General features: G+C 59.9%; 2 protein-coding genes across 4 annotated transcripts; both read right to left on the reverse strand.

Annotated features, from left to right (window-relative positions):
- Window positions 1–1,732: 1,732 nt before the first annotated feature.
- GPAA1 (glycosylphosphatidylinositol anchor attachment 1) lies at window positions 1,733–5,607 on the reverse strand. 2 transcript variants are annotated; one of them, XM_030804527.1, is made up of 12 exons: window positions 5,147–5,607; window positions 4,645–4,824; window positions 4,448–4,559; window positions 4,088–4,235; window positions 3,909–4,010; window positions 3,619–3,815; window positions 3,340–3,536; window positions 3,074–3,227; window positions 2,811–2,906; window positions 2,470–2,660; window positions 2,206–2,376; window positions 1,733–2,067 (listed from the first exon to the last, which is right to left on the reverse strand). In XM_030804527.1, exons 1-12 carry the CDS (start codon window positions 5,218–5,220, stop codon window positions 1,824–1,826), a joined length of 1,866 nt encoding a protein of 621 aa, XP_030660387.1. In that variant the 5' UTR covers window positions 5,221–5,607; the 3' UTR covers window positions 1,733–1,823. The 2 variants fall into 2 exon arrangements, with proteins under 2 accessions (XP_030660387.1, XP_030660386.1); XM_030804526.1 differs by having other exon boundaries at window positions 2,206–2,391.
- A 282-nt stretch (window positions 5,608–5,889) lies between these two features.
- Window positions 5,890–9,809, reverse strand: EXOSC4 (exosome component 4). 2 transcript variants are annotated; one of them, XM_030804528.1, is made up of 4 exons: window positions 9,072–9,809; window positions 7,827–8,033; window positions 7,408–7,734; window positions 5,890–5,975 (listed from the first exon to the last, which is right to left on the reverse strand). In XM_030804528.1, exons 1-4 carry the CDS (start codon window positions 9,240–9,242, stop codon window positions 5,910–5,912), a joined length of 771 nt encoding a protein of 256 aa, XP_030660388.1. In that variant the 5' UTR covers window positions 9,243–9,809; the 3' UTR covers window positions 5,890–5,909. The 2 variants fall into 2 exon arrangements, with proteins under 2 accessions (XP_030660388.1, XP_003281213.1); XM_003281165.4 differs by lacking the exon at window positions 5,890–5,975 and having other exon boundaries at window positions 7,328–7,734; window positions 9,072–9,806.
- Window positions 9,810–10,121: the final 312 nt, after the last annotated feature.

Below are 10,121 nucleotides of genomic sequence, written 5' to 3' on the forward strand. Positions count from 1 at the left end.
AACATGGTGAAACCCCGTCTCTACTAAAAATACAAAATTAGCCAGGCATGGTGGTGCACACCTGTAATCCCACTACTTGGGAGGCTGAGGCAGAACTGCTTGAACCAGGAAGGTGGAGGTTGCAGTGAGCAGAGATTGCATCACTGCACTCCAGCCTGGGCTACAGTGCAAGACTCCATCTCAAAAACAAAACAATTGAGGTCAAAGCCCAGCTAAAATGCCTGGAGGGTGATTTTGCATCAGATGTCATCTTACAAAGAGAACAGGAGACCACAACAGAGATTTCTTCTTGGAAAATAGCAGACTGACAGGTGAGTCTCCCTTGCTGATTAGCAGGGGAGGCCCCTGTGATGCCCACCTAGGAGGTGTTCCTAGGGGTACTGAGAGGCAGGGGAAACCAGCCAGGCTAGGGTGGGGACTGCAGGCATCCACCCAACCTCAGAGGAAGTATTCACTGGGGAAAGTGACTAGAGGCTCCAACCTCTGGGACAAGGGGGCTGAAGACAGGCAAGTTAATGATGAGGCTACCAGTCACAGTGGGGTTCCCGATACCCCCTCATTCCCACTGAGCCTCAAACAATGCTGGACACAGAGAACATAAGCCCACCCAGCAGACATGTGTTTCCTCTGCAGAAACTCTGGAAATCACCTAGGTGCTCACCCTGGGAACCCTCCGCCCATCCCCCAACTGTGGAGCCCCATCAATAGACTAACCCCCAACACCAGGGTTCTCGTGTCAAGGGAAGCCTCCCGCAGGAAGACATGCCCCAGTGAAGAGGCAGTGGCCTAGAGTGGGGCACAGGGAGGGCACCCTCCTCGGGACCTCCCAGACAACAGGCCATTTGGGGACACTGTACTGACAGACCCCTGGCCCTCAGTTGATTCTAAGATGCTGTGGCTTCTCCAGGCAGCACAGCTCTGATTCTTGAGGCCTGTGCATGGTTGTGTGGCTGCGGCACCTTTGCCTTCCTGTGACCAGAGGGCTCTCTAGCTGCAGCACCAAGGTCTCTGACATGGCCCTGGCATCACCTAAAGGCCACAGGTTTTTCCTTTCTTTTGGAACAGACGGTGGTCTTCCCAGTTCCTTTCAGAGTTCTGGTACAACAGCCTGCTTCTCTCCTTGCTGGCCCATCAGTGCCCTCTCCTGTGGGGCTCTTGTCCCTGTGCCCCGCCTGCTCCTGGGTGCTGGCTCCACTGTGTTGCCTGCCCAGCCTCTCGTGGGCATCTCACCTGGGCTGACTCAACTCCGAGGCCAACACCAGGCCAGGTGCTCCTCCCTGCTTCATCCCAATCCCACACCAAGGTGCTGGCCTTGCCTGGGCCCCATGCCATGCACCCTGGGCCGCCTCTGCAGGGCTCCAGCTCCAGCCTCTTAGTCCTAGCAGTAGAGATGGTGTCAGGTGGTTTCTGTGTGCCTCAGCTCCTGGCAGGCCCTCAAACCATGGCCATGGTGTATTCTCCTTCCTAGCACCACTCCTGGCACAGTACCACACAGCAACGCACACAGCCCTCTGAGCCTGCATGGCACCCTCCAGGGCTGACAGTGCACCTGAGGCTCACCTCCCAGGGCTGATGCAGCAGCAGAGCCCTGGTTGGCAGGAATGCTACCCAGTAAGTGGACTACAGCAGCCCTTGCCAGGGAGGAGATGTGAGGAATGCCAAGCCCTGCAGACAGAGGCTTCTCACCCCCATGCCCTGGGGCCCTACATGGACAGTGGGCCAGGAGCTCAAATAGCTGCTGAAACAGACACTCATTTATTTCCCCGGAAGGAGGCAGAATGGGGTCCTTGGGGAGTCTCTGTCCCAGCCCAGACAGGCAGATCTCACTTCCAGAAGAGCACATTCCAGAAAAGCAGCCAGCAGGGGTAGAGACCCAGGGACATCAGTGGGAAGAGCAGGGCACCATAGGTGTGGTGCTCCAGCACACCCTGGGCCAGCGCTGCCAGGAAGAGCTGCCAGCCCTCGGCCAGTGACAGTGGCGCCTCCTGCAGCTCCCGCCACAGGAACAGGCTGCCAAGGAGCGTGGCTGCTGGGCTCGTCAGCACCAGCAGGGCAGCATAGAGGGTCCTGGGTGGAGAAGCAACATCAAGGTAGGCTCCATGGTGGGGGCATGGGCACCAGGTTGGGGGAAAGGGCTATTGAATGAGGGTGTGGTGTGTGACGAGGGCACAGGCATTGGGGGAAGTGGGGCTGATCCATACATACCGGGGCCCATGAGGCTTGGCAAGCGCAGCGGCAGGCACCATGGTGGTGGCCAGCAGGAAGCCCAGGGAGAAGTTGGTGAGGGCGATGCAGCCCAGCTGCAGTGCTAGGTAGATCAGGGCTACCAGCTTCAGTGCCATCCAGCCCCTGTCTGGGGCCTGTGTGCTTACCACCCTGCAAGACAAAGGGCTCAGAGGCAACCCACAAGCTGTCTGCATGTCCAGGGGACCTCTACCCCTGCCCCCCACAACCAGCCGAGCCTCTCACCGGTGGGTATTGTGGGGCAGGGCCAGGCCAGCTGCATAAATCGCCAGCAGTGTCAGCACCACAGCCTCAGCCTCTGCCACTGGGAAGTGCTGGGTGGCAACGTGTTGGCCCAGCACTGGCAGGACATAGAGGGCCAGTCCCATGGCCTGCGAGATCAGCAGAGGTGCCACGAGCGAGGCCAGCCCCACACCCTGCAGGGCACACAGGCTCTTGGAGATGGGCCCTGGGGCCAGGGGATCCCCAAAAACCACCACCATCCCACTAGCTGAGGCTAAGTTGCAACACTAAACACCAATCAAACCCTGGAAGCCCATTCCAACAACAGAAGGGCATGCCATCACCTGTGATGGGGGAAGGGGGACACTGGGGCCAGGGGTCCCCCCGGGCTCCTCAAGGCCCATTCCGGCCTCATGCAGCTGCATCCACAGTTCCAGAGCGTAGCCCAATCAAGGACCCCAACAAGAGGTGTAACGGGATCTGCCCAGAGGGGGACCCAGGGCTCACCCCCGTACCCCACCCCTTCTCAGGATGGAAGACTCTCCCCAGCCTAGAGTTGAGGAGACTGGAGGCTGATCACAAGTAGATGGCAAGGGGCAGAGGATATCTTGAGACCAAGGACCAGGAGCAAGAAGCCGACAGCGGGCATGTAGAGGCCGATGGAGACGAAGCGGGAGAGGCCGGGGAGCAGGTAGAGGAAGAAGGACTGGTGCAGGCGCTCCAGGAGGTGGTTGAGCTTGCGGCACATGCCCTCCAAAGCCCTGTCAGTATGGGGCAGGTTCACAGCTGGCCAGAGCCACCAGGCCATCCCCCACTCCGCTCCAGCTAGACCCCATCCTGGGCATGGAAAGGGGGGGACCAGAGACTACTTACTTGCCCACTGCCACCAGGTCATACTTGTACTGGCGGAAGCTATTGATGCCACGCAGGGTTAGGGCCTCCACACGGTAGCGCAGGAAGAGGCCGTGGGAGCCGTGGGGGCGGCCGGAGGCCTGCCGCAGAACCATGAGCAGCAGTGTCTGCAGGCCCTGCAGCGGTCCGTCCAATGATGTCCAGTCCTGGGGCTGCAGCTTTAGAGGTGCAGGACAGGATGAGACAGCCCCTCCCACAGACCCTGTGCCCTTCAGCCCTCAGGCAGGCAGGCAGCCCCACCTTGCCCTGAAGCGTGCATAACAAGCCCCCTTTCTGGCAGAAGGTCTGGAAGAGATTGAGTAGGTCAAGGTTGGGCAGCTGCCCGTTGAGCCCCTCCACAGCCACATCGAGGCTGGTGACCACATCACTGCTCAGCTCCAGGGCGATGGCCGCCTGAATGGCCCCAGCTCGGCCCTGCAGGGGGGACGACTGCATGCCTGTAGGAGCAAGTGAATGAGCGCTAATGGGGGATCTGATGAGGACAGTGACCCTGAGAGGGGGACCAGGGCAGGCAGGACAAGAGAACCTACCGGTGACATTGACATCGTGGTAGGCTTCAAGCCAAGCCTCAGTGCCCAGAAGGTCATGTTCTGTTATCAGGAAGATGATATCTTTGGCCCAATAAATCTGCCCTGGAGGCCAGAAGCAGGATCAGCAGGGTCTGGGGCACTGACCAAACCCCTCCATGGCCAGCAGCCCTGAGACTCACCCCGGAAGTGGGCAGCCAGTGCCAGCAGCAGCCCCACAGCCTGGCTGTTGGTAGAGTCAGAGCCACAGGGCACGGTGAGCACAAGCGACTCGGTGCTGGCAGCACGCGGGGCCCGCAGGATGCCGTACACGTTGGTGCCTGACACCATCTGTATGCAGTATCGGTGGGAGGAGCCTCAGTGTAACTTTGTGGTAGGGGGCTGAAGGCCCCCCCCCACTTTCCTAGCCCTCCAATGCCCACCAGGGATTTCCCTCCCACTGAGCTTCCTGGCCCCATGACACCCTCCCAAGGTGATACCCAGCCCAGACCCCTCCCTCCAAGGTGCTTTCTGGGCCCAGGCACACCCCACTCCCCCAGTACATAGCGCTCGTGGGTCTCATCTGGGAAGGGCAGTTTCCGGGAGAAACTCTGCGTGTAGACCTCCAGCCCTACTGACCGCATCGTCCGTTCAAGCCAGGCCACTGGCAGAGCCCTGCAGACACGAAGGGAGCCTCTGAGCAGAGCTCCCCGGCCTTAGCCACCTCTGCTCGCCCCATACGCCCTGCTCTGCCGCTCACCCCGACTTCTTGCGGTGGGCAGCGAAGTCCCGGGCAAAAGCCCGGGCACGGTCTCCGCCCGCAAACTGCTCCTCCACCATGGTGGAGCCCATGGCGTTCTCCGACATGTAAGTGCGCTGGGTCAGCGGCGGGAAAACCAGCGCCAAGAACCAGGCGATGCCCGCCACGTAGCTCAGCACGCTGTGAGAGAGGACGGAGGGGCACCGGAGCGTCAGCGGGTCCTGAGACGCCGACCCGAGGCCACAACCTCCGCACCCGGGGTCGATCGCGCGGGTCTAAGAGACCTAAACCCGGAGTCCTACATCGAGACGCCGAACCCAAGGGCTAAGCCTGGGCCTGATACCCTCAGTGCTTCCAGAGAGCAGGAGCGGAAGGGCGCGAGCAGCCGGAGGGGCGCGAGCAGCTGGAGCGGCCCCGGCCCTCGACGGGGACCGCGCATGGGGCCGCCGGCAGCGCGAGTCCAGGGCCCTCGGGTCCCCGCCTCCCGGGGCCCTGTCCTCACCACAGCGGCGCGTTGAGGCGCAGAACGAGGCGGGCGAGCGCGCGCCGGCGAACCGGGTCCGACAGGAGGCCCATGGCGGGGCAGGGCGGCGCGGCTACGGACCCTCTCCCACCTCCGGACCCTCTCCCGCCTCCAACCACCGCCGCGGTGCCCGCAGGCTGCTCCTGTCAGACCCGGGGACCCACGCTCGCTCGCACTTCCGGTCCCAGAGACGCTCGCGAAGGCGCGCATGCCCAGAGCAGAGGGCGCGCCCCTAACACCTTGTACTGCCGGCGCGCAAGCCCAGAGCAGCGGCCGGCTGCAGGGTGGGCGGTGCTGGTGAGGCCGGCAGGACCTGAACGGGTTTGGGAGTCCGCTAGGCGCTGCCCCCAGGAGAGTCGGACCCGCAGTGCACCGCCCCGGAGGGAGCTAGGTAGCCCTACAGCCGGAGGACAGCAGAGATGCCCGACAGCAGGCCGAGCTGGTCGGGGGCAGCGAGATAGCGCCGGCTGGAAGGCCCGCAGGAGTCAGAGGTGATGAGCCGGGCAGGTGTGTGGGAAGCCGGCGGCGGTCAGAGAATGGATGCCACGCGAGACTGCCAATGACTCAGGACGTCCCAGTGGAGTCACAGAGTGAGCCCAGCACCGAGGTTTTCAGTCAGATGACTGCAGAGAAGATGCTGATGGCACTACTGGCCAAAACGGGCTTCACTGGAGCTGGGGTGTGTGCATTATAAAGTGGGGGAGCATACTGTTACTGTCCAGGCCAGGAGATCCTTGGAATATTAGGGGAGAAGCAGTCCCAGGGTCCAGACTGCAGGAGCTGGTAGTCGGGGCTCAGGCAGGTAGGTCTGTGGGCCAGAGGTGAATGGAGAGTTTGCTCAAGAGGGTGCACTTTGGGAAGGTGAGGTGGGCGGATCCTTTGAGATCAGCCTGGACAACAAAATGAGACCCAGTCTCTACACAAAAAAAATTTCTTTTAAAATTAGCCAGGTGAGTGGGGCATGCCTGTAGTCTCAGCTCAGGAGGCTAAAGTGGGAGGATCACTTGAGCCTGGGAGATCCAGACTGCAGTGAGCCGTGATCACACCACTGCACTCCAGCCTGAGCAGAGCAAGACCATGTCTCAACAAACAAAATCGTGGTGGGCAGAGAGAAGGGTCAAAGCTGAAGACTCCATGTGAGAACAGGTATTTTTTTTTTTTTTTTTTTTGAGACAGAGTCTTGCTCTGTCACCCAGGCTGGAGTGCAGTGGTGCAATCTTGGCTCACTGCGACCTTCAACTCCTGGTTCAAGTGATTCTCCTGCCCCAGCCTCCCTAGTAGCTGGGATTACAGGTGCCTGCCACCACACTAGTTTTTGTATCTTTAGTAGAGATGGGGTTTCACCACGTTGGCCAGGCTGATCTCGAACTCCTGACCTCAAGTGATCCATGAGAACAGGTAATTTTTGTACTTTTATTTTTTTTTAGATGGAGTCTTGCTCTGTCACCCAGGCTGGAGTGCAGTGGCACGATCTCGGCTCACTGCAACCTCCGCCTCCCAGGTTCAAGAGATTCTCCTGCCTCAGCCTCCTGAGTAGCTCGGATTACAGGCATGTGCCACCACCCCCAGCTAATGTTGTATTTTTAGTAGAGACGGTGTTTCGCCATGTTGGCCAGGCTGGTCTCAAACTCCTGACCTGAAGCAATCCGCCTGCCTCAGCCTCCCAAAGCTCTGGGATTACAGGCGTGAGCCACCATGGCTGGCTGTTGTACTGTTAGAGCCCAAGGTAAGCAGTAGGAAAAGCCCAAGGGGCTCCAAGCCATAGTCCAAAGGCTGTGGGACATGGCCCCCACATCTCTAGGGTGGGTACCCAGAGCTGGCCGAGTTCTTCCTCGGCCCTTTGCTCAGGGCCCCCGATCTGCTGGAATAAGGGTAACAGATTCCTCAGTCTAATGGCCTGGCTCATCTTGCCAGGCCCTGTCTCCTGCTCAGCTGCCTTGAGTCCTTACTGGGACATGCTGCTTTTTCCACCCAGGGCCTCCCCCACAGCAACCCCCTAATCCACTGTTCTCTTCAGGGTTTGAATCAGGCTACACAGAGATAGGCAGTTCATGTGTGGGCGAGGGTCCCTGATCATCCCCAGGAGCCAGCACCAGACCAGGCTCTGCCAGGCTTCACATGGCTCTGAAGTGCTGTTGGGTGATAACGTACAGTGAGGGGTGTGTGGGCAGAGGAGGGTTTTATTCTGGACATGGGTGGCTGGGTGGTCAGTCCCCCAGCAAGATAGAGGCCTCACGCACATGCTGCCGGACCACTCGGTCCAAGAGGGTGTGCACATCTCGAGCAGCCTGGGCAGCAGCCTCCAACACCCGCTCCAGGTGGTCCTCGTGCAGCCGGGCATCCATCTCAAGCAGCGCAATCTGTCCTGAGGCTGGCAGCAGGGCCAGGGCCAGCTGGGGGCCACCAGCTGCTTCCTCCACATGGCTGAGGTCCGCCAGGGCTGTGCCGTCCACGAAGCCAGCTGAGCACGCACACACAAAGTCTCTCATGGGTATCCCAGCATCCAGCACTGCCAGCGTGGCTGCATTCACACAAGCTGCATAGGTCCCACCATCTGCCTGTAGCACCTGCAGGGAACCCAGGGTGTCAGTCTATCAGACTCCCTCCCCAACCCCATCGTACCCTTCCCTCCCTGGATTGACGGCTGCAGCTGGCTCACCTGCACATAGATATCAATCTGGGAACGTGGGTGCAGCTGTGTGAGGATGGCTGCCTCGAAAGTCTGGCGGAGCTGCAGGCCCATCTCACAGGACTTACGGTCCCCATGTGGCCGTCGCTTGCGCTCACCTGTGCTGAAGGTCGCTGAACTATATTGACAGTTCACTAGGGCCCTGTCCGGCAGGGCTCGAGCCCGGGAGCCCCGGATCTGGAAGAGGACAGACACATGAGCCAGGCCCACTCCTTCCAGCTCACACTCCACTGTCCTCTGTGGGTCTGCCTCTCCCTCCACTTTCAATGCCTCAGCAACGGGCAGCTAAGTTACCTCCAAAACAAAGCCCCTTGTTTTGCACTCTGTCTTGCATGTGTCGCCCTCTGGCACCTTTTAATTGGCTTCCTTGTGTCCATCCTTGCCCCATTCCCTGCCAACCTAAGTTTACAAACATCAAGGCTGAGTGTCTCACCTACACACTCAAATCCTAATTACCTTACAAAGGCTTCACATTACATATGAAATAAGATCCCAAATCATTTCCCTGGTCTACAAAACCCTAAGTCTTCACCTCCCCGGGAACCCTCAACCTGATTTGGAGTTATCCCCTCTTTCCCCACCAGCAGTCTTTCTGCTCTGCATAAGTGCCTTGCTTGTTTTCACCACCGTGGTCTTCGCCCTCCTGGTTCCCTCCGCCTGGAAAGCTGAGCTCCCACACTCATGCGCTAAGCAAACACTCTTTGAATACCTTCGCTGGCCAGGCACAGTTACAGCGCTGGAAACACAGCAATGAAACCAGATAGTTTTATGTAAAGTTCCTGTCTTTAGGAAGCTTATGTTCCAGCGAGGAAACAAAGGGGAAAATGCTTAAGCAAAATAGGCATTTGAGATTGTAGGTGCACAAAAGACAAGGGTTTATTGCAGGGAGAGAAGTACCGCGTGGATAAGGTCGTCTGGGAAGGAGTGACGTCGGAGTAGAGCTGAGAGGAGAGGGAGCGAGTGGGGGAGTGCCTGGCACGTTGAAGAGCCGCAAAGAGGAGGAGGGCGCAGGGACAGAGCCTGACGAGAAAGGCAGGGCCACCGCGCAGCACACTAAGGACTTGCGTTTACTCCGAGTGAGATGCGGTGCTGAGCATCGGCTGTGTAGATTGAGGCGCGCCGGCCGTTGCCCCTCAAGTCCCCGAGCCTGTGCTCAGCCCGGCTGCCCCGCAGCTCCCGCGGCCACACGATTCCCCATCCCGCACGCCCACTCGCCTCGTGCGGGCCGTAGACCACCGCCAGCGCCTTGGTGTTGCCCTGCTCGATGTAGGCCGAGCCGTCAGCCTGCGCGAACACGCCCATCCGCGCCTGGATCTTGCGCAGCTCCCCGGCGCGCCGCCCGTCCACCCGGTAGCCCTGGTCCGACAAAAGCTCCAGCCCCGCCATGCTGCCCGGCCGCCAGCTCCGCTCTCTGCGTACTTCTCTGAGCCGCGGGAGAACTGCAGCTCCCGGCGGCTCCGACCTCCCCGAATCTACGGTTTCCGGCGGTCCGCCATCACTTCCGGTTCCGGGGAACTACAGCTCTCCGCGGCCCCAACCTCCCTGGATCTGCGGTGTCCGGCGGTCCGCTGTCACTTCCGGTCCCGGGGAACTGGAGTTCACCGCGGCCCCGACCTCCCCGGATCTACGGTTTCCGGCGGTCCGGCTCCACTTCTGTCTCCGGGGAAGCAGCGGCTGGGCCCGCAGCCGTTCCCGGAGCTGTGCCACGGGTGCAAGGAGGTGGGCGCCCGCCGAAGGAGGAATTCCCCAGTCACGCCCTCGTGACCAGTGGTGCCTGCATTCAGCCCTTCCCCGCGCCCCAAGTGTGAAAGTGGAAGGATGAACCCAGTGGGTTGCGACACTGACAGAAGGCATTGAGCGGTCCTAGGAAAGTGACCAGGCTGGTGTCCCCGGATGGTCCACACCTGGCACCTCTCCAGCCTTCTCATGCCCTCCCTTTACACCGAGCTTCCACACTGCAGTCAGGTGGGCCTCCCTTTTCCCTTTGAGGATGCAGATTTCCTCATCCTTTCCAGAGAGGGGTTGTATGTCTGTTTATCTCTTGCCACTTAACCTCAGCGGCTTCAAATAATACCAATCATTCTATTATTATGTCCTGCAATCTGGGGTTGTCTAGGCTCAGCTAGGTAGTTTGCACTTTGGATCTCTCCTACAGTTGCTGCCAGATGGTGGCTGGGGCTGGAGCCATCCTAAAGCTTTCTCCCTCGCATCTTTGGTGGCTAATGCTGGTGGCGGGCCAGGACCTCATCTGCGCCTGTCAGGCAG

The sequence above is a fragment of the Nomascus leucogenys genome, chromosome 23, assembly GCF_006542625.1.
Source record: "Nomascus leucogenys isolate Asia chromosome 23, Asia_NLE_v1, whole genome shotgun sequence".
Lineage (NCBI taxonomy): Eukaryota > Metazoa > Chordata > Mammalia > Primates > Hylobatidae > Nomascus > Nomascus leucogenys.

Bases quoted from the DNA above. Each gene is read 5' to 3' on its own strand.
- EXOSC4 (XM_030804528.1), bottom strand. From the start codon at position 9,242: ATGGCGGGGCTGGAGCTTTTGTCGGACCAGGGCTACCGGGTGGACGGG. The intron at 8,034-9,071 runs GCGAGTGGGCGT...GTCCTCTTCCAG, and splicing joins TGGTCTACGGCCCGCACGAG to ATCCGGGGCTCCCGGGCTCG. The intron at 7,735-7,826 runs GTGAGCCAGCTG...GGTTCCCTGCAG, and splicing joins AGATTGATATCTATGTGCAG to GTGCTACAGGCAGATGGTGG.
- GPAA1 (XM_030804526.1), bottom strand. From the start codon at position 5,220: ATGGGCCTCCTGTCGGACCCGGTTCGCCGGCGCGCGCTCGCCCGCCTC. The intron at 4,560-4,644 runs GTGAGCGGCAGA...TCGTGTCTGCAG, and splicing joins GCCCACCGCAAGAAGTCGGG to GGCTCTGCCAGTGGCCTGGC. The intron at 2,907-3,073 runs ATATCCTCTGCC...TGATTGGGCTAC, and splicing joins TCCTGGTCCTTGGTCTCAAG to GCTCTGGAACTGTGGATGCA.